Raw genomic sequence first — 19,470 nt, 5'->3', positions numbered from 1 at the left:
GGCAGAGGAGGAAGGTCACATTCTGAATTTGTCTCCACATTAGCAGAGGCAAGGACTGACATGATTTCTGATCTCTTAATCCATTACCTTGTGTCGGTCTATCAACGGACATTTTTATGATGTCACAACCACGTCAGTGTCCATAGTCCTCCTTATATGGCTACATATAATTACAGCAACCATTTGACTGGTTAAAATATGTAGGATTGGATAGATCCTAACACAAAAAAGTGGGCCTAGCTGATTTGCTACGGAGGCTATCTACGGAGGCGTTTTTCTAAGCTGAAAATAAAGCATCCCATTCCCAGGGATTCTGAGCTCAGGGGCTCCTCAGTGAGCTGCCTCCTCCTGATTGGCTGGCTCAGTGATGGTGAGAGCGCTTCCATCTCATCCTCAGTCTAGTGGGTGTTATGCAACCTTGTAGGTCACAACATTGGCAGCCGACATCTCTCTCGGTCTTGCTTCCCACTCACATATGTGAACTCACGCATGCGCCTACTCTCCACTCATACATTCCTGTTCACGTTCGGGCTCACATACATAGGCAAGCAGAGGTAATTGATAAAGGCACACACACACGCAATCAAAAGCATAATGTCATGACTTCTACAACAGAGTTAATGCACATGGAAATACATGGCCACTTAACTCAGAAGCAGCATAGAGAACACTTTATAATTACAGTACACATGCGGTATAACATTTGTTATAATTTAAAATGTGTTTCAGCTCATACGAGTCTCTTTATCAGACAAGGAAAGGTGGGTAGCATATGCTTCATTTATTTAGCCATCAAAGAGTATATACTATACATCCTATGACATCAATGTAGTACTGGTACATGATCACAAAAGGACTGTTCTCCCACGGTCTGTCAGTACTCACCCGTGGCCAGAGGGGGCGATGAAGTACAGGCAGCAGTGAACTCTGTTGTCTGGCATCAGTCGTCGGTTCACCCTGGACTCTGCATTCAGGAAGTCCTCACACTTACTGTCAATGAAGTTAATGACAGGCTGCCAGCTGAGAGGGGGGATGAAAGAGGTGAGAAAGAGTAAAATAGGAAAATGTTGTTCACCTACATTTAGGCTCTCATTGACACAGAGAGAATATTGCATATAGTCACACTCCTACTCAACAAACAAACTCCACCATATCTTTCATACATGCTCACATTCACTTTTAATACTCACCAGTTACTATTGTCCACTGCATCTCCAAACCCTGGCGTATCGACGATGGTGAGAGTGAGCTGGACACCCCCTTCCTTCACCAGAACCTTGGACTGCTCCACCTGCAAAACAGTAACACAGTGGCGCTAAGACATAACTCCATAGCTCCCATTTCATCTCTCAGCTCCCCCATACACTACGGCTCATCTATAGCTTAATCATGTTAGTCCTGGGGGGAAAAAATGGCAGCTGTGACAGTGATATGGTGCTGGTAGATTTTTCACGGTTTAGGAGACATAATTAGCTTCCCACTACAGTATGTTTCAGTTGCTCTCTGTTCGGCTGCTGCATACTTTCACAAGGGTAGTTATTTTGGGGCGACCTCTTTCAGTCTCTCTAAACACGCAAAAACACATTCTTTGCCTTTGCAAAACACTTTAGTTTAGATGCACATTCTTTTCTAGCAGGGCATATATCAAGCACTCAAAATACTTTCGGAAGAGTGTGTGTGTGTGTGTGTGTGTGCGCGTGCCTGCATATCTGCTTTTAAATCCATTTCAGTGAAAGAGAAACAAAATACCCCAAAAATGTGCACCCATCAATTGAGTGAAATCTGAGTAGACAGAATGTGACTATTTGACAGACATAAGAGATTGTTCTGGAATATAAATACTCCCCCCCCCCCCCCCCCCCCCCAGCCCACGGCAGCCGCAGCAGACAGCCGCACACAGCACACTGGGCCCAAGTCTACCCCTCTACATTTACACTGTGGCTTTGGTCTACCCCAACAGCTCCATTTCTAAACATTGGACGCACTCTTCAATGGAGGATCAAACACATCAGCAGGAACCACGGGGACACCAGAGACACAACCAGGATTCTTAGGCCTCAACAAATCTGAAAAACAACTTACGTCGGTCTACATTCAAAATGAAGTCACACAGTAATTTCTTGAAAACAGCTTTGCAAAAGTGTGGTTCTAATTCAGGAAATGATGACTCACAAAGGTTACTAACTCCCACCTCAGTGCTCGCCGTGTGATGGAGATAAAACCCAAATATAGCAGCCAAACACCGCCCTTTGCATATACATCACAAAGACAGAACGCCGATGCCCAGGATGCCTCCGAGATGGGAGTCTTGTGTTTGGTGGGAAAGTCACCACTGGGTGTTGTTTCATGGGAACATTCCTAACCTCCTACTGACCCCTTCAGGCCCCAAGAGGAACCAGAGCCCCAGAGTCCAACTCTCCTCCTTCTTGTCCCCATCCTAAAGAGAGGCCACATAAATCTCCCCAAACACCCTTAACTAAAAAAAACAAAAATGTGCACCCATCAATTGAGTGAACTAGCCCCCCCCCCCCAGTCTCGTTATCTCTCCCTCTTCTGTTTATCAAGGACATATAAGGACAAAACACTGTGGGCTCTATCTCTAGCTGCTGGTGCTCTGGGTGCACTGCCTCTGGTCTGGCCGCTGTGACCATCCAGTGGTTATTGGGTTTGTTTGTATTGGCCTGAGAGCTTTGTGCTCTTTGCTCGTGTTGCACTTCCACATGTGGAGGAAGTGTGTGTGTGTGTGTGTGTGTGGGGGGGGGGGGGGGCTACCTGCACAGTCTTCTTGATCCGTAGGGATGGGCCAGGGTAATCCTTGGAGTACAGGTCAGTCAGGAAGAGGGAGTTGATGAGCGTGGATTTCCCCAATCCAGACTCACCTATGGGAGGAGATCTGACGTCAGTTACATCATTGTCACAGTGAGGAATTCAGCATATAGCTTTTATCTGGCTATGCAGTATGCATACACCAAAATAACTCATGCATACACATACCCTGCAGTAGCATAGTCACAGTCAAGCGTTTGAAGGTCATTTCTGTCCCGGATAACTGCAGCACAGGAAATAAAAGCTGATTCCTTGTCTCATTGGGAAAGGCCAAAAGCCTATCTGCCAGAAAGTAAGCTTTAAGTCCGAGTGAATAAAACATTTCTTCTCTCCCCTTCGCTCTCTCACTAATCGTTCTTACCCTCTCTTCTTTGACTATATGATCTTATTAATTTACAGAGGATAAAACACACACACACAGCTTCCATCTTACTGTGATTAATGAGTGAGCATCTTCAGACCTGTGCTTGGGAGTGACTGCTCTAGTGCTCTGGGAGGGTCAAGGGCGGGTTGCCTGACATGTTCCAGCATGACCACCACACCAGCAGCAGAGCAACAGCAGCATTACCCCCACTGCCCCAGCAGGGGGCACCCCGACCGCCTTGCTTTCCACCATTCCCAACACTCCCACATCAACCCATACTCATGTCAAATTTCCATCAGATTCACCCAAAAAGCTCATATTGCTCTGACTTGGGGCCAATACCAGGCCACTGGTACTTTTCAGCCTGCATTTACATAACAATGGCTAACTATGAACTTTAAACCCGGGCTCCCAAGTGGCACAGCGGTCTAAGGCACTGCATGTTAGAGGCGTCACTACAGAGCCTGGTTTGTTTCCAGGCTGTAGCACAACCGGCCGTGATTGTGAGTCCCATAGGGCAGCGCACAATTGGCCCAGCATCGCCCGGGCTTGGCCGTCATTGTAAATAACAATGTGTTCTTAACTGACTTGCCCAGTTAAATAAAGGTTCCATAAAAACACCTCACAAAGCAACTGTCTCGATGATGCAGAGGTTGTTGATTCCATTTGCCCCAAGTCTTTAGTGTTACACTACTGATGGAAACACACATTTCCTGATAATGACTGACAGTTGATTTGTGCGGTTGCATGTGCTCTGCTCTGCATATAATACTGCAATTCAACCAAACCAGTCATTATGATGACTCCGTGGCCAGTTGTGAAATCCTCAGATAGTGTGTCTCAACCTTCACCCCTCACACAGACCCTCTCTTTGAGGTGTAGACTCTGGGCAGCTCACATCTGGCTGACAAACAGCACTAGGTCACAGGTTCCCCCCTGCCCCCTTCAAAACACACTGTTTAAGCAGGAGATAAGACACACCAAACCCACCCGCTGTCTGCTGGGTACACCTGTCAGCACCCGGCCTATGCTGGAGGAGGTCACCCAAACCAGGAGGGGGAGAGGATAGAGGGGCAGGCAGGCACCTCCTACGCTACTCTGGGGGAATAGGTGGAGGGCAACAGAGGGTCAGGGGCATGTATCTAAAGCAGAGCAGACAGAGTGCCTGCAGATTACATTACCCTGGAGCTTGATAGCAGGTATGAAGGCATTTTAATGGAAGCCAGTCATACCCATCATCCTCCCGCCCCTCTCTGTGGCCCTGAAACCTGGCACTGGGATCTCCTGTTTCGCTCTGCCTCTCATGCATGCAAAATGGATCTACAAGTCCCAGATAGAGAGAGGCCCTGTTCTGAGTCTGGCTCCTGGGACACTAATCTGCGTTTTGGGTTGAACGAGACACTGGGGAGGACAGAATTAGGATCGGAGTTCACTTGATTAGAAAAAAAAAAAAAAAAAACACAGGACACTTTAAATAACTATCTTGCAGAAATGCAGTATGAACTCTATTGTAATCCTGGTATAAAATATAGCCGAAGAGCTTTTATCTCTGGTCCCTAGACTAGAGCCTCCTCGTCCTTTGTTAGCTTGAGGGCGACTGCTGATGTTGGCTAGAAAAACAAATGAAGGGAAATGAATAACTAAAAACACGTGGACGAGAAAGGACATCAATCACAACGTGATAACAGTCCATATATCTATAATCCTTTATACAGTAGGCCCATTATTACCACAAAGAACCAGACCCATTTTAGGTGACTCAAGGTCACCTCGCCTACCATCTAAAATCCAACCCCCAGCTCATCTCCTCTCCATCCCCCTCCTGCTGTGGACCTGGATCAATTACACCCCCTGGCCCCTCTTTCTCACCAAACACGCCACCTCAGCTGCACAACAGCCAGAACACAGGGAACTAACCAAATACCATAGAGCTGCTCCAAAGAGGACGCAAGCCAAATTACAGCTAATGTCCTGCGCAGTGTACTCCACTTATAACAACCACTGACCTTGGAGTTCATGGTAACACATCGTGGTCAAAATCACAGAACAGCAACAGTCGACATACCACAGACAGTTATTTAGTATCAGTGGCAGTTTTGTGGTGCAAACTAGCCGACACTTTCGCCAATGATCGTCTCTCTGCAGTAGTTACCCCACCCCCGGAGGACAAGTCCAACCCAATTAGCCTTCCTCTCAGTTTTAATTAAATATTGGTCCGCATGATCTCTGAAAACGCACTCTCCATAAATAGACCCTGTCCCTGACGACCAAAAGCTGCATGGATGGCTGGCTGGCTGGCTGGGTGACCCGCCCCTTACTTCCCCTCTTTCATAATGGGAACATTGTGAGGGGGACAGAGAGGGAGAGACCAAGAGGCAGGTGAAGAGAAAACAACTGACAGGGAGGGAATGGAAGTACAGTACTGAAGTACAGTACCTGCAGTTAGAGAGAGACAGATTGACAGGGGTATGGGGACAGACATACAGATGGACACACAGGACACGTTTCCCAAGAGATTCCTAACATTCCGGACTTTTATCTCTCCTCCCTCTTCCTGTCAACATACTAATGCCCAACCAAAAATGACCCCTGGGGTAGCAGCTGGCCCCAGACATCCTGACAGGCCACTTTTACACTCCCCTGCTTAGCCCAGCCAGACCAGACCCCTTGCTCCGCTCCTCATCACCCCAAATAAAGGGGCTCCTGGTGCTTCTGGTCTGTACGCCTGTAGCTCTTTTCCACTGACAAACACAGAGCTCTCCTCCCCTAACTAACAGACATGTGGGCCTGAATCACAGAGTGTAAAATGAGACATCTGGTCCACGGGTACTAATGTCTATATGAGGGGGGGGGGGGAGAAGAGAGAGCGAGAGAGCGAGAGAGCGAGAGAGAGAGTGTGTGTGTGAGGAGAGGAAAGTGAGAAGGGATGTTTAAGTGGGTCAGATAAGCTCTATAAATCAGGAGATGGGATGGCTGCAGTAGGGTCAAAAGGTAATCTGATCAAGATCTGCAACACACCTCAACTACTATACAGCGGAAGATAAAGAGGATGATATACCAGAAATACTATGCTATAAGGCAGTCTATATGAGATGCTCTGGTAGGCTTACAGATGGACTAGCTACTCCACTGTCTATTAAAAGATTGGGTCTGTGTAGTCAATGGGAGTCAGTTTCCCAAGATTTTTGTGAGAGAGCGGGTAATCTATAAAAGATTCACTTTGAACCCCTGAGTCTAAACAGAAACTGACACAATCAGCACGAGTGAGGTCATACAGGACATGTGCACACTGCATTATACAGCAGCAGCAGCAGCTCCCCCCCCCCCCCCCCCACACAGAGTCACTCACACACCCTGAAGCAGTCCAACTGATCTCACACAAACAAAGGCGCTCCTGCTGTGTCTCATGCACAAGGGCCATAGTAAGTCTTGGTGAAATACATTTCCTTTTCTTAGTGGCTCATCTTGTTACAATGTGATGACATGTCCTTCACCTGGAAAATCTGTGTCTGAAAACATCCTTTCTTTTCATGGTTCTACGCTTTTGAGGTAGTGCCATCTTTTTAGTCAGTGAACAAGAGTCAGTAGATGACAGTAAGAAGACGAAGCGGAAACCAATAGGTGGAAATAAACTGCCATAGAACAGGGCAGGGATCATCAACTAGATTCAGCTGCAGGACGAGTTTTTCTTCAGTGGAAGGTTGGGGGGCCAGAACATAATTAGAAATCATTTGTAGACTACAAATTTACCGCAAAAAGCACAAACGGATATAATATTTGACTAAAACAGAATAAATTTAAACCTTGCTTATATACAATCACGTCTCTCTTTTGCGCTGGAATATTTAAGAACAGATTCCCAAATCTAAAATGACCCGGAGCTGATTTCCTGGTGTTTTTACAGTCTTTAATGTCTAACAATAAAACCAAAATGTACTTAAAAATCTTGAGGGGCCAAATACAGACACCCGTGGGCCGCCAGTTGGGAAATCCTGGAATAGGGATGGGATAGTGGGAGGGGAGTATGAATGGGTAGTAGGTAGGGCTGGAATAGGGATGGGATAGTGGGAGGGGAGTATGAATGGGTAGTAGGTAGGGCTGGAATAGGGATGGGATAGTGGGAGGGGAGTATGAATGGGTAGTAGGTAGGGCTGGAATAGGGATGGGATAGTGGGAGGGGAGTATGAATGGGTAGTAGGTAGGGCTGGAATAGGGATGGGATAGTGGGAGGGGAGTATGAATGGGTAGTAGGTAGGGCTGGAATAGGGATGGGATAGTGGGAGGGGAGTATGAATGGGTAGTAGGTAGGGCTGGAATAGGGATGGGATAGTGGGAGGGGAGTATGAATGGGTAGTAGGTAGGGCTGGAATAGGGATGGGATAGTGGGAGGGGAGTATGAATGGGTAGTAGGTAGGGCTGGAATAGGGATGGGATAGTGGGAGGGGAGTATGAATGGGTAGTAGGTAGGGCTGGAATAGGGATGGGATAGTGGGAGGGGAGTATGAATGGGTAGTAGGTAGGGCTGGAATAGGGATGGGATAGTGGGAGGGGAGTATGAATGGGTAGTAGGTAGGGCTGGAATAGGGATGGGATAGTGGGAGGGGAGTATGAATGGGTAGTAGGTAGGGCTGGAATAGGGATGGGATAGTGGGAGGGGAGTATGAATGGGTAGTAGGTAGGGCTGGAATAGGGATGGGATAGTGGGAGGGGAGTATGAATGGGTAGTAGGTAGGGCTGGAATAGGGATGGGATAGTGGGAGGGGAGTATGAATGGGTAGTAGGTAGGGCTGGAATAGGGATGGGATAGTGGGAGGGGAGTATGAATGGGTAGTAGGTAGGGCTGGAATAGGGATGGGATAGTGGGAGGGGAGTATGAATGGGTAGTAGGTAGGGCTGCAAGATATGGGCAATACATGTAATTGCAATTTTTTTTGACCAAATATTGCGATTGTACTTGCGCTTTAAACTGAGCGTACAAAACATTAGGAACATGACAAACTGAACAGGTGAAAGCTATTATCCCCGGATTCAGAGGGGTTGGGTTAAATGCAGAAGACACATTTCAGTTGAAGGCATTCAGTTGTACAACTGACTCAGTATTCCCCCTTTTTAAATAATGATTTTTAAGCCGTGAGACAATTAAGACATGGATTGTGTATGTGTGCCATTCAGAGGGTGAATGGGCAAGGCAAAATACTGAAGTGCCTTTGAACGGGGTATGGTAGAAGGCGCAACAGTTTCCTGTGTGTATAAAGAATGTGTCACCACCCAAAGAACATCCAGCCAACTTGAAACACCTGTGGGAAGCATTGGAGTCAACAAAGGCCAGTATCCCTGTTGAACACTTGACACCTTGTAGAGAGTCCATGCCTTGACAAATTGAGGCTGTTCTGAGGGCAAAAGGGGGTGCAAGTCAATATTAGGAAGGTGTTCTTAATGTTTTGTACACTCCGTGTCGATCAAAAAACTTGGGTGAACCGAATCATAGAAATAGAATAATAAGAAGCAAAGCATTTGACCGAACAGAACAAGCGTATAGTGAATCTAACAGATGAGGAACTGCGCTGCTTAAGGGCTCCCGAGTGGCGCAGCGGTCGAAGGCACTGCATCTCAGTGCAAGAGGTGTCACTACAGTCCCTGGTTCAAATCCAGCTCATATCACATCTGGCCGTGATTGGGAGTACCATAGGGTGGTGCTCAATTGGCTCAGCGTCATCCAAGTTCGGCCGGTATAGGCCGTCATTGTAAACAGAGACTGGGATCTACTATTGGCACTTGTGAGTAAAGAGAAGCTCAAGCTCCAAGTGTTGTAAATTCTTAAGTCTTGTGAGGTGAACTGTAACAGAGGTCTATTTAGCCTCTACTTTGTTCCTATAGTATATCATGGATTTGGACAACCTGCTTTGTAGAGCAGCCCGGCTCTCTCCAATCTTTCCCAGGTTCAGTACAGAAATTCTGCCAGCTGGCCCAAAGGCCAGGAAACAGGTTTTTTCCATTCCAGAATTTTGGAGGGAAAAAATTGTCCCAAGCCAAAGTCCTGTGGCGTCAGTCTCACAGAGTGACATTGGAACAGTGGAGACACTTCCAAGTGACCGGGCTCTAACAGACGAGCGGATTCCCAAAAAGAGCCCCAGTCTGTCAAAACAGTGAACCCAGCTGGCTTCCATTACAGGCCAATCTTCTCACGACTACAGCTACAGCTCGCTCTACTGGCCCTGAGCCTGGGTGTGCGTTCTCTAACACTCTCTAGAACTCTCACAGAGAGAGGGTGCTTGTCTGTCTGTCAGAGCTGGAATGGATGAGATTGCTCCAGAAGTCTTAACTGGTAGAGTTTCACAATAGTAGTGTCTTAAAGTGTAAAAGTTATAATGCGAAAGTTATACTGTGTGAGTGTGTGTCAGTGTGAGTGTCTCATCTTTATGTTCGAGGCACTGTTGTGTTTGTTCTCTCTGCCACACTTCACATTAGTTATGTGTAATGTTTGGCTCAGCTGGGGTATGCAGTGGTTGGAGATAAAAGGAAGGAAAGGCCCATATGTAACAAGGCTGAAATCCAATCCTGTTGACATTGAATTCTGCCACTCTCCCTCTGGCACATGCAGCCCTTTCACAGTGTTACTTTACCAAACAGGAAACCCAAACCAGAGGGAGATATTCTGTATGTGGGACATGTCATGCTGGTTGGCTGTGAGAGAAAGAGTGTGTGTGTGTGTGTCTCGCAAGGAAGCGCAAGAGTGCACAGCTGGCATACATAAGACAAAAAACAAAATATCCAGTCTTGATTCCCATGGAAGGCAGCCCTTACATCAGTGAAGTATGATCAATACTGTATTTCCTCACATCAATCGCCTCATGCAGAGTAACAATTCAATAAACATGTGATTGTGGTCTGTGAATGTGTGTGTGCGCGTGTGATTGTATAACCAACCAGCTCTCACAGTCACACTGAAGAATCAGAAGTTTGTCCATTAACGTCAAATTTCGAAGGTTACGTTTAGGCAGGTTAAGTTATATACATCAAAAACAAGTGCTTAGCACTGGGATAGAACACACGACCCTCAGAACAGTCCACAAAGCAAAACCCAGGCCTACATGATTCTAATAGCATTCACAGTTGCCCCTAGTGGTCGGTTTTGAAGTAATCTCCTGACGTCCTGTTTACCTGGATGGATGTCTACTTTCGCAGTGGATCTTGAGCAACCTGGCTGGTATAACCAATCACTCCTCCACTCTCATCTAATCTCCTCAGCCACCAGATTCCATTCCAAGTTCATTGGAATTCTGTGGTTCAATAATTCTTAAATGCACTCAGTTTACCAATTCACAGAGCTAGAGTTAAAAGTTCAGTGACATTTTTACTTCAATTCCATGCAGAGAAATATGAAACACACATTGATCTATACAATGCATTCAAACCAAATATGGGACCTCAAATGACATAACACTTTTTCACAAACAGACAGACTCACAAGCAGACACATATAGACAGACAAATTAACCCGACCAGGGAGACCCACACATAAAAAGAGAAGCAGACAAAATGACTCACCAACAACCATTAGTGTGAACTCAAAGCCCCTCTTCACTGACTTCCTGTACACTTGGTTGGGGAGGTTGGCGAACCCCACATACCCCTCCAGATTCCTCTGCTGGAAGAAAACACACAGAGTTACTCTGGAATCTCCTGGGGTGAGAAAAGCACTTCTGCGTACACAGACACACAGAGAGACAAAGAGCTGGTTTTAGAGGCCATGATTAGTATCTCTCTGGCCCAGAGTGACCAAGCACCTTTGAAAGAGTGGGGTGAAACGGAAACAGGGTTATGGGTTTGAGGTGAGTAAAATTACTACAAAAATAGGTACAAAAGGAGAGGAAGGAGATAAGGTACTCTAACTGATCCTCCTGTGTTTATTTACAAGTCGTATCATATCCATCATATCCATCATCTGAGAGACGTCGTCATGGAGACAGTGGATCTCACACCAGATGACAGCCAACGCGTTCCCAAGTTGTGTGTTCTCCTTCTCTTGAGTACCGTATTTCTCCATTCCTCCCTCTGCCTGCTCTAATCTCATCCTCTCTCTCTCCCAGCGCGTTGTCACTCACGCTACACAAGGCAAACACAATTGATCACTGCTCGCCCCTGTTCACAGGACCTCTCATGCGTGTCCCAATGGACAACACAGGGGTAGAAAAGGGAGAGGGGCCACACTAGTCACTCCCACACAACAGCCCAGTCAGACACTACCACCCTGAAAACGTGTCGTCTCACTCCTATAGTAACAAGGAGAGTCAGGAGACACACAACAGGGCTGCGTTGGGAGCAAACGCATTGTTGTGGTATGTCGGAGGTGTGCAGGCAATTGCCCTAAATGCTTCCATTTGAGGAAAGGAGTTAGTGGAGTATTAAGCCAAAAAGCTCTACGACAATCTTCGTGTGTATCCTTTTCCACATCTCAGGCTTCATTAACACCACACCGATCAGAAGCTGGTCGATTTGAGGGGATTTAATCCTTAACCCTGATTGAAGATGTAATAACAATTGTGTCATTGTTATAGGCTGTGATAACAAATGTGTCCTAAGACTCCTTGCCCCGAAATAGACCAAGGGGCAGATGGGAAACCTTCCTCACCATCCCCTTCCGTATTTTAACAGATTCAGTGTAACAGTAAAATCACTGTGCTAGAAAAAAAAATGATAACAGGTCAATGGAGAAAATCAGGGCACATCCTGTCAAAGAGAAGTGGCTTATAAAACCAGATAAGCCGTAGTAGCAGGGACAAAAACACCTAGGCTATTTTGACCATCAAATAGGCCCTATAGCAAAGCCCAGATCCATCTCTGCCTACCTACAGTGGCAAAAATTATTACCTGGATTTATGCATACATTAGTCATCAAATTTGATCTGATCTTCATCTAAGTCACAACAGACAAACAGTGTGCTTAAACTAATAACACACAAATTATTGTATTTTTCTTGTCTATATTGAATAGATCATTTAAACATTCACAGTGCAGGTTGGGAAAAGTACGTGAACCCCTAGGCTACTGACTTCTCCGAAAGCTAATTGGAGTCAGGAGTCAGCTAACCTGGAGTCCAATCAATGAGATGAGATATGTTGGTTAGAGCTGCCTTGCCCTATAAAATACTCACCAAATTTGAGTTTGCTATTCACAAGAATCATTGCCTGACGTGAACCATTCCTCAAACAAAAGAGATCTCAGAAGACCTAAGATTAAGAATCGCTGACTTGCATAAAGCTGGAAAGGGTTACAAAAGTATCTCTAAAAGCCTTGATGTTCATCAGTCCACAGGAAGACAAATTGTCTATAAATGGAGAAAGTTCAGCACTGTTGCTACTCTCCCTAGGAGTGGTCGTCCTGCAAAGATGACTGCAAGAGCACAGCACAGAATGCTCAATGAGGTTAAGAAGAATCCTAGAGTGTCAGCTAAAGACTTACAGAAATCTCTGGAACATGCCAACGTCTGTTTACGAGTCTACGATACGTAGAACACTGAACAAGAATGGTGTTCATGGGAGGACACCACGGAAGAAGGCACTGCTGTCCAAAAAAAAAACATTGCTGCATGTCTGAAGTTGGCAAAAGAGCACCTGGATGTTCCATAGCGCTACTGGCAAAATATTCTGTGGACAGATGAAACTACAGTTGAGTTGTTTGGAAGGAACACACAACACTATGTGTGGAGAAAAAAAGGCACAGCACACCAACATCAAATCCTCATCCCAACTGTAAAATCTCATCCCAACAGTTTTGTAAAGAGGAATGGTCCAAAATTCCTACTGACCGTTGCGCAGGTCTGATAACAAAATGATTTCTGCAGTTGCATGAGGTTATTGCTGCCAAAGGAGGGTCAACCAGTTATTAAATCCAAGGATTCACATACTTTTCCCACCGTGCACTGTGTGTTCAAAAAATACATGAAAACGTGTAATTGTTTGTGTGTTATTAGTTTAAGCAGACTGTTTGTTTATTGTTGTGACCTAGAAGAAGATCAGATCAAATTTTATGACCAATTGATGCAGAAATGCAGGTATTTCCAAAGGATTCACATGCTATACAGTGGTAAGAAAAAAGTATGTTCCTTCAGGGAAATTGGAACATTCATGTAATCAGGTCTGTACATCAGCATGTGACAGTGGTGTAATCACCCACAGCACCCTACATCGAAATGATGCGATCTGTATCGATTGTGGCAATTAGGGTTGCACATTTTGGGGAATAGAAGAAGCGGAAACTTTTCGTTGGAATTAACGGGAATATATGGGATTTAACAGGAATATATGCAAATGAATACTAATACCATTTAAATGTAGATGTTTTTTGCATTGGTTATATTTACCATATCATATGGAGACAGAAACATAAACCGTTTACCTTATCATAAGTAGACATAATTGCAAATGATTCAATCGCACAATTCCTTGCATCTTGAGTAAACGTAAATTCTGGCACCGAAAGAGATGGCCGCCTCACTTCGCGTTCCTAGGAAACTATGCAGTAGTGGATCGGATCCCAGCCGGCGATCCAAAACAACGATGCCGTAAAAAGGGGCAAATGAAGCGGTCTTCTGGTCAGGCTTCGGAGACGGGCACATCGCGCACCACTCCCTAGCATATTATTCGCCAATGTTCAGTCTCTTGACAACAAGGTTGATGAAATCCGAGCACGGGTAGCATTCCAGAGAGACATCAGAGACTGTAACATTCTTTGCTTCACGGAAACATGGCTCACTTGAGAGACGCTAACGGAATCGGTGCAGCCAGCTGGTTTCTTCACGCATCGCGCCGACTGAAACAAGCATCTTTCTGGTAAGAAGAGGGGCGGGGGGGGTACGCCTTATGATTAACGAGATGTGGTGTGATCATAACAACATACAGGAACTCAAGTCCTTCTGTTCACCTGACTTAGAATTCCTCACAATCAAATGTCGACCGCATTATCTACCAAGGGAATTCTCTTCGATTATAATCACAGCCGTATATATTTCCCCCCAAGCAGACACATCGATGGCCCTAAACTAACTTTATTTGACTCTATGCAAACTGGAAACCACATATCCTGAGGCTGCATTCATTGTAGCTGGGGTTTTTAACAAGGCTAATCTGAAAACAATAGTCCCTAAATTCTATCAGCATAACTAACTTCCGCGACTCATATAAGGCCCTCCCCCGCCCTCCTTTTGGAAAAGCTGACCACGACTCCATTTTGTTGCTTTCAGCCTACAGACAGAGACTAAAACAAGAAGCTCCTGCGCTCAGGTCTGTTCAACGCTGGTCCGACCAATCTGATTCCACGCTTCAAGACTGCTTCAATCACGTGGATTGGGATATGTTCCGCATTGCGTTCAACAACAACATTGATAACGCTGATCCGGTAAGCGAGTTCATGAGAAAGTGTATCGGCGATGTTATCCCACAGCAACGATTAAAACATTCCCAAACCAGAAACCGTGGATTGATGGCAGCATTCGCGCGAAACTGAAAGCGCGAACCACTGCTTTTAACCAGGGCAAGGCGACCGGAAACATGACCGAATACAAACAGTGTAGCTATTCCCTACGTAAATCAATCAAACAAGCTGTCAGTATAGAGAAAAAAGTAGAGTCGCAATTCAATGGCTCAGACACGAGAGGTATGTGGCAGGGTCTACAGTCAATCACGGATTACAAAAGGAAAATAGCCCCGTCGCGGACCACGATGTCTTGCTCCTAGACAGACTAAGTAACTGTTTTGCTCGCTTTGAGGACAATACAGTGCCACTGACACGGACCCCAAAACCTGCGGGCTCTCTTTCACTGCAGCCGAGTGAGTAAAACATTTAAACGTGTTAACCCTCGCAAGGTTGCAGGCCCAGACGGCATCCCCAGCCGCGTCCTCAGAGCATGCGCAGACCAGCTGGCTGGTGTGTTTACGGACATATTCAATCAATCCTTATCCCAGTCTGCTGTTCCCACATGCTTCAAGAGGGCCACCATTGTTCCTGTTCCCAAGAAAGCTAAGGTAACTGAGCTAAACGACTACCGCCCCGTAGCACTCACTTCCGTCATCATGAAGTGCTTTGAGAGACTAGTCAAGGACCATATCACCTCCACCCTACCTGACACCCTAGACCCACTTCAATTTGCTTACCGCCCCAATAGGTCCACAGACGACGCAATCGCAACCACACTGCCCTAACCCATCTGGACAAGAGGAATACCTATGTGAGAATGCTGTTCATCGTCTACAGTTCAGCATTTAACACCACTGTACCCTCCAAACTCGTCATCAAGCTCGAGACCCTGGGTCTCGACCCCGCCCTGTGCAACTGGGTACTGGACATCCTGACAGGCCGCCCCCAGGTGGTGAGGGTAGGTAACAACATCTCCACCCCACTGATCCTCAACACTGGGGCCCCACAACTCAATCATCAAGTTTGCGGACGACACTACAGTGGTAGGCATGATTACCAACAACGACGAGATGGCCTACAGGGAGGAGGTGAGGGCCCTTGGAGTGTGGTGTCAGGAAAATAACCTCTCACTCAATGTCAACAAAACAAAGGAGATGATTGTGGACTTCAGGAAACAGCAGAGGGAGCACCCCCCTATCAACATTGACGGGACAGTAGTGGAGAGGGTAGTAAGTTTTAAGTTCCTTGGCGTACACATCACGGACAAACTGAATTGGTCCACCCACACAGACAGCGTTGTGAAGAAGGCGCAGCAGTGCCTCCTCAACCTCAGGAGGCTGAAGAAATTTGGCTTGTCACCAAAAGCACTCACAAACGTCTGCAGATGCACAATCGAGAGCATCCTGTCGGGCTGTATCACCGCCTGGTACGGCAACTGCTCCGCCCACAACCGTAAGGCTCTCCAGAGGGTAGTGAGGTCTGCGCAACGCATCATGGGGGGCAAACTACCTGCCCTCCAGGACACCTACACCAACCGATGTCACAGGAAGGCCATAAAGATCATCAAGGACAACAACCACCCGAGCCACTGCCTGTTCACCCCGCTATCATCCAGAAGGCGAGGTCAGTACAGGTGCATCAAAGCAGGGACCGAGAGACTGAAAAACAGCTTCTATCTCAAGGCCATCAGACTGTTAAACAGCCACCACTAACATTAAGTGGCTGCTGCCAACATACGGACTCAACTCAAGCCACTTTAATAATGGAAATTGATGGAAAAATGTATCACTTGCCACTCAATGCTATGTCGGGTATGGAATGTAGGGTATGTAATCATTATATCAAGTGGCATTGTGTGGCAATGCCATTTAATATAATGATTACATACCCTACATTACTCATCTCATATGTATATGTATATACTGTACTCTATATCATCTACTGCATCTTGCCATCTTTATGTAATACATGTATCACTAGCCACTTTAAACTATGACACTTTATGTTTACATACTCTACATTACTCATCTCATATGTATATACTGTACTCTATACCATCTACTGCATCTTGCCTATGCCGTTCTGTACCATCACTTATTCATATATCTTTATTGTACATATTCTTTATCCCTTTACACTTGTGTGTATAAGGTAGTAGTTGTGGAATTGTTAGATTACTTGTTGGTTATTGCTGCACTGTCGGAACTAGAAGCACAAGTATTTCGCTACACACGCATTAACATCTGCTAACCATGTGTATGTGACAAATACAATTTGAACTAGTAGCAGGGTAAAAGGTTCAATGTGAACCCAAAGGACAAGATACACTATACAGTTTAAGTCAGAAGTTTACATAAACAAGTTTTAATGACTCCAATCTAAGTGTTTCAACCACTCCACAAATGTATTGTTAACAAACTATAGTTTTGACAAGTCGGTTAGGACATCTACTTTGTGCATGACACAAGTCATTTTTCCAACAATTGTTAACAGACAGATGATTTCACTGTATCACAATCCCAGTGGGTCATAAGTTTACATACACTAAGTTGACTGTGCCTTTAAACAGAAAATGATGTCATGGCTTTAGAAGCTTCTGATAGGCAAATTGACATAATTTGAGTCAATTGTAGGTGTACCTGTGGATGTATTTCAAGGCCTACCTCCAAACTCAGTACCTCTGCTTGACATGATGGGAAAATCAAAAGAAATCAGCCAAGACCTCAAAAATAATTTGTAGACCTCCACAAGTCTGGTTCATCCTTGGGACCAATTTCCAAATGCCTGAAGGTACCACGTTCATCTGTACAAACAATAGTACTTAAGTAGAAACACCATGGGACCACGCAGCCATCATACCGCTCAGGAAGGAGAAGCGTTCTGTCTCCTAGAGATGAATGTACTTTGGTGCCAAAAGTACAAATCAATCCCAGAACAACAGCAAAGAACCTTGTGAAGATGCTGGAGGAAACAGGTACAAAGGTATCTATGTCCACAGTAAAACGCGTCCTATATCGACATAACCTGAAAGGCCGCTCAGCAAGGAAGAAGCCACTGCTCCAAAACCGCCATAAAGACAGACTACGGTTTGCAACTGCACATGGGGACAAAGACAGTACTTTTTGGAGGAATGTCCTCTGGTCTGATGAAACAAAAATAGAACTGTTTGGCCATAATGACCATCGTTATGTTTGGAGGAAAAAGGGGGAGGCTTGCAAGCCGAAGAACACCACCCCAACCGTGAAGCACGGGGGGGGCAGCATCATGTTGTGGGGGGTGCTTTGCTGCAGGAGGGATGGTGTATTTCACAAAATAGATGGCATCATGAGGAAAGAAAATTATGTGGATATATTGAAGCAACATCTCAAGGAAGGAAGTTAAAGTTTAGTCACAAATGGGTCTTCCAAATGGACAATGACCACAAGCATACTTCCAAAGTTGCGGCAAAATGTGATGAAAGAAATAAACGCCGAAATAAATCACTCTTCTATTATTCTGACATTTCACGTTCTTAAAATAAAAAGTGGTGATCCTAACTGACCTAAGACAGGGAATTTTTACTAGAATTAAAATGTCAGGAATTGTGAAAAACTGAGTTTAAATGTATTTGGCTAAGGTGTATGTAAACTTCCGACTTCAACTGTAATTGTTACGAATTGAACTTTAATTAAATGAGTTGACTCTTCATATGGGAAATTTCATTGAACAACAAAAGGGAATATTGAATGACCCATCGCATATCCCAAAAACGTTTTCAACATTAATCTGTAAAATGATAGTTTAGAAACTAAAGCATTGGTTGTCTTCCTCTCAGGCGTTCATGTCTTGAACATCAGACTGAGGCCTCATTTTCACTGTGACTTTCCAACCTTATTGAGGATGGCTCGTCGTCAGGCTCAAAAAGCCTCAAATTTGCCCGGATGGCCATACATTTTTCGACCCTTATATTGGTCAGCTTGTTTCGTGCTTTGGAGTGCGTGTTCCCAAACAAGGACCAGTTGCGCTCAGAGGAGGCTGATGTTGGTGGGATTTGGAGGATGGAGGCAACAGGGGAAAGAGCCTCAGATCCTCAAATTCCCTTCCATCAGGTGGCTGATGAGATATGTTGGCACGACTGCCATATTACATTTCCATCCCAAAGCCCTTGCTTGGAAGTATATTTTGCCAGACTGCCAAGAACCTTGCCCTCCTCCAGGCCAACGTGGCGAGACACTGTAGTGATTACACCATAGGCCTTGTTGATCTCTGCACCAGACAGGATGCTCTTGCCAGCATACTTGGGGTCGACATGTATGCTGCGACATTTGTATGGACTTCAAGCAGAAGTCTTCACGCTTTTTGATGTATTTCAGAACTGCAGTTTCCTCTGATTTGATCAACAGTGAAGTGGGCAGGACAGTACGGATTTATTATCTTACATCTGCAAGCAGTCTGAACATCAGACAGGATGGCATGGTCTCCCTCAATCCGTGCAATGGCTACTGCTATAGGTTTCAGTAGTTTCAGGCTGCTTACCACTTTCTCCCAAATACATCATCCAGGAGGATCCTCTTGGTAGGGCTGTCTATAATCGGCAGACTGTGATATGGCCATTTCTTGGAGAGACTCCTTCCCCTCCAGGAGACTGTCAAAAATGATGACAACACCACCCCAATGGGTATTGCTGGGCAGCTTCAATGTGGTGCTCTTATTCTTCTCACTTTGCTTGGTGAGGTAGGTTGTTGCTATAACTTGATGGCCCTTCACATACCTAACCATTTCCTTAGCTTTCTTGTAGAGTGTATCAATTGTTTTCATTGTCATGATGTCTGTGAGGAGCAGATTCAATGCATGAGCAGACCAGCCAATGGGTGTGATGTGAGGG

At 45.5% G+C, this 19,470-nt stretch overlaps 1 protein-coding gene across 3 annotated transcripts in view; it reads right to left on the bottom strand.

Annotated features, from left to right (window-relative positions):
- LOC110494104 (septin-7) overlaps positions 1-19,470 on the bottom strand; it is a 32,022-nt gene that overhangs the window by 9,574 nt on the left and 2,978 nt on the right. Inside the window, exons 1-5 of one of the 3 annotated variants that reach the window (XM_021568850.3) lie at positions 11,106-11,252; positions 10,739-10,838; positions 2,773-2,879; positions 1,191-1,291; positions 886-1,020 (exon numbers count right to left, since the gene is read on the bottom strand). In XM_021568850.3, coding sequence (XP_021424525.3) covers positions 886-1,020; positions 1,191-1,291; positions 2,773-2,879; positions 10,739-10,838; positions 11,106-11,237 — 575 coding nt within the window. In that variant the 5' untranslated portion in view covers positions 11,238-11,252. Of the gene's footprint in view, positions 1-885; positions 1,021-1,190; positions 1,292-2,772; positions 2,880-10,738; positions 10,839-11,105; positions 11,253-19,470 lie in introns of those variants that run through there. The other 2 variants (XM_090205324.1, XM_090205316.1) reach the window with 2 other exon arrangements.

Source organism: Oncorhynchus mykiss, chromosome 2 (genome assembly GCF_057628025.1).
Source record: "Oncorhynchus mykiss isolate SJ-2025 chromosome 2, ASM5762802v1, whole genome shotgun sequence".
NCBI classification, from domain to species: Eukaryota; Metazoa; Chordata; class Actinopteri; order Salmoniformes; family Salmonidae; genus Oncorhynchus; species Oncorhynchus mykiss.
The sequence above is the reverse complement of the archived record's forward strand: the minus strand, read 5'-3'. Positions and strand labels throughout refer to the sequence as shown.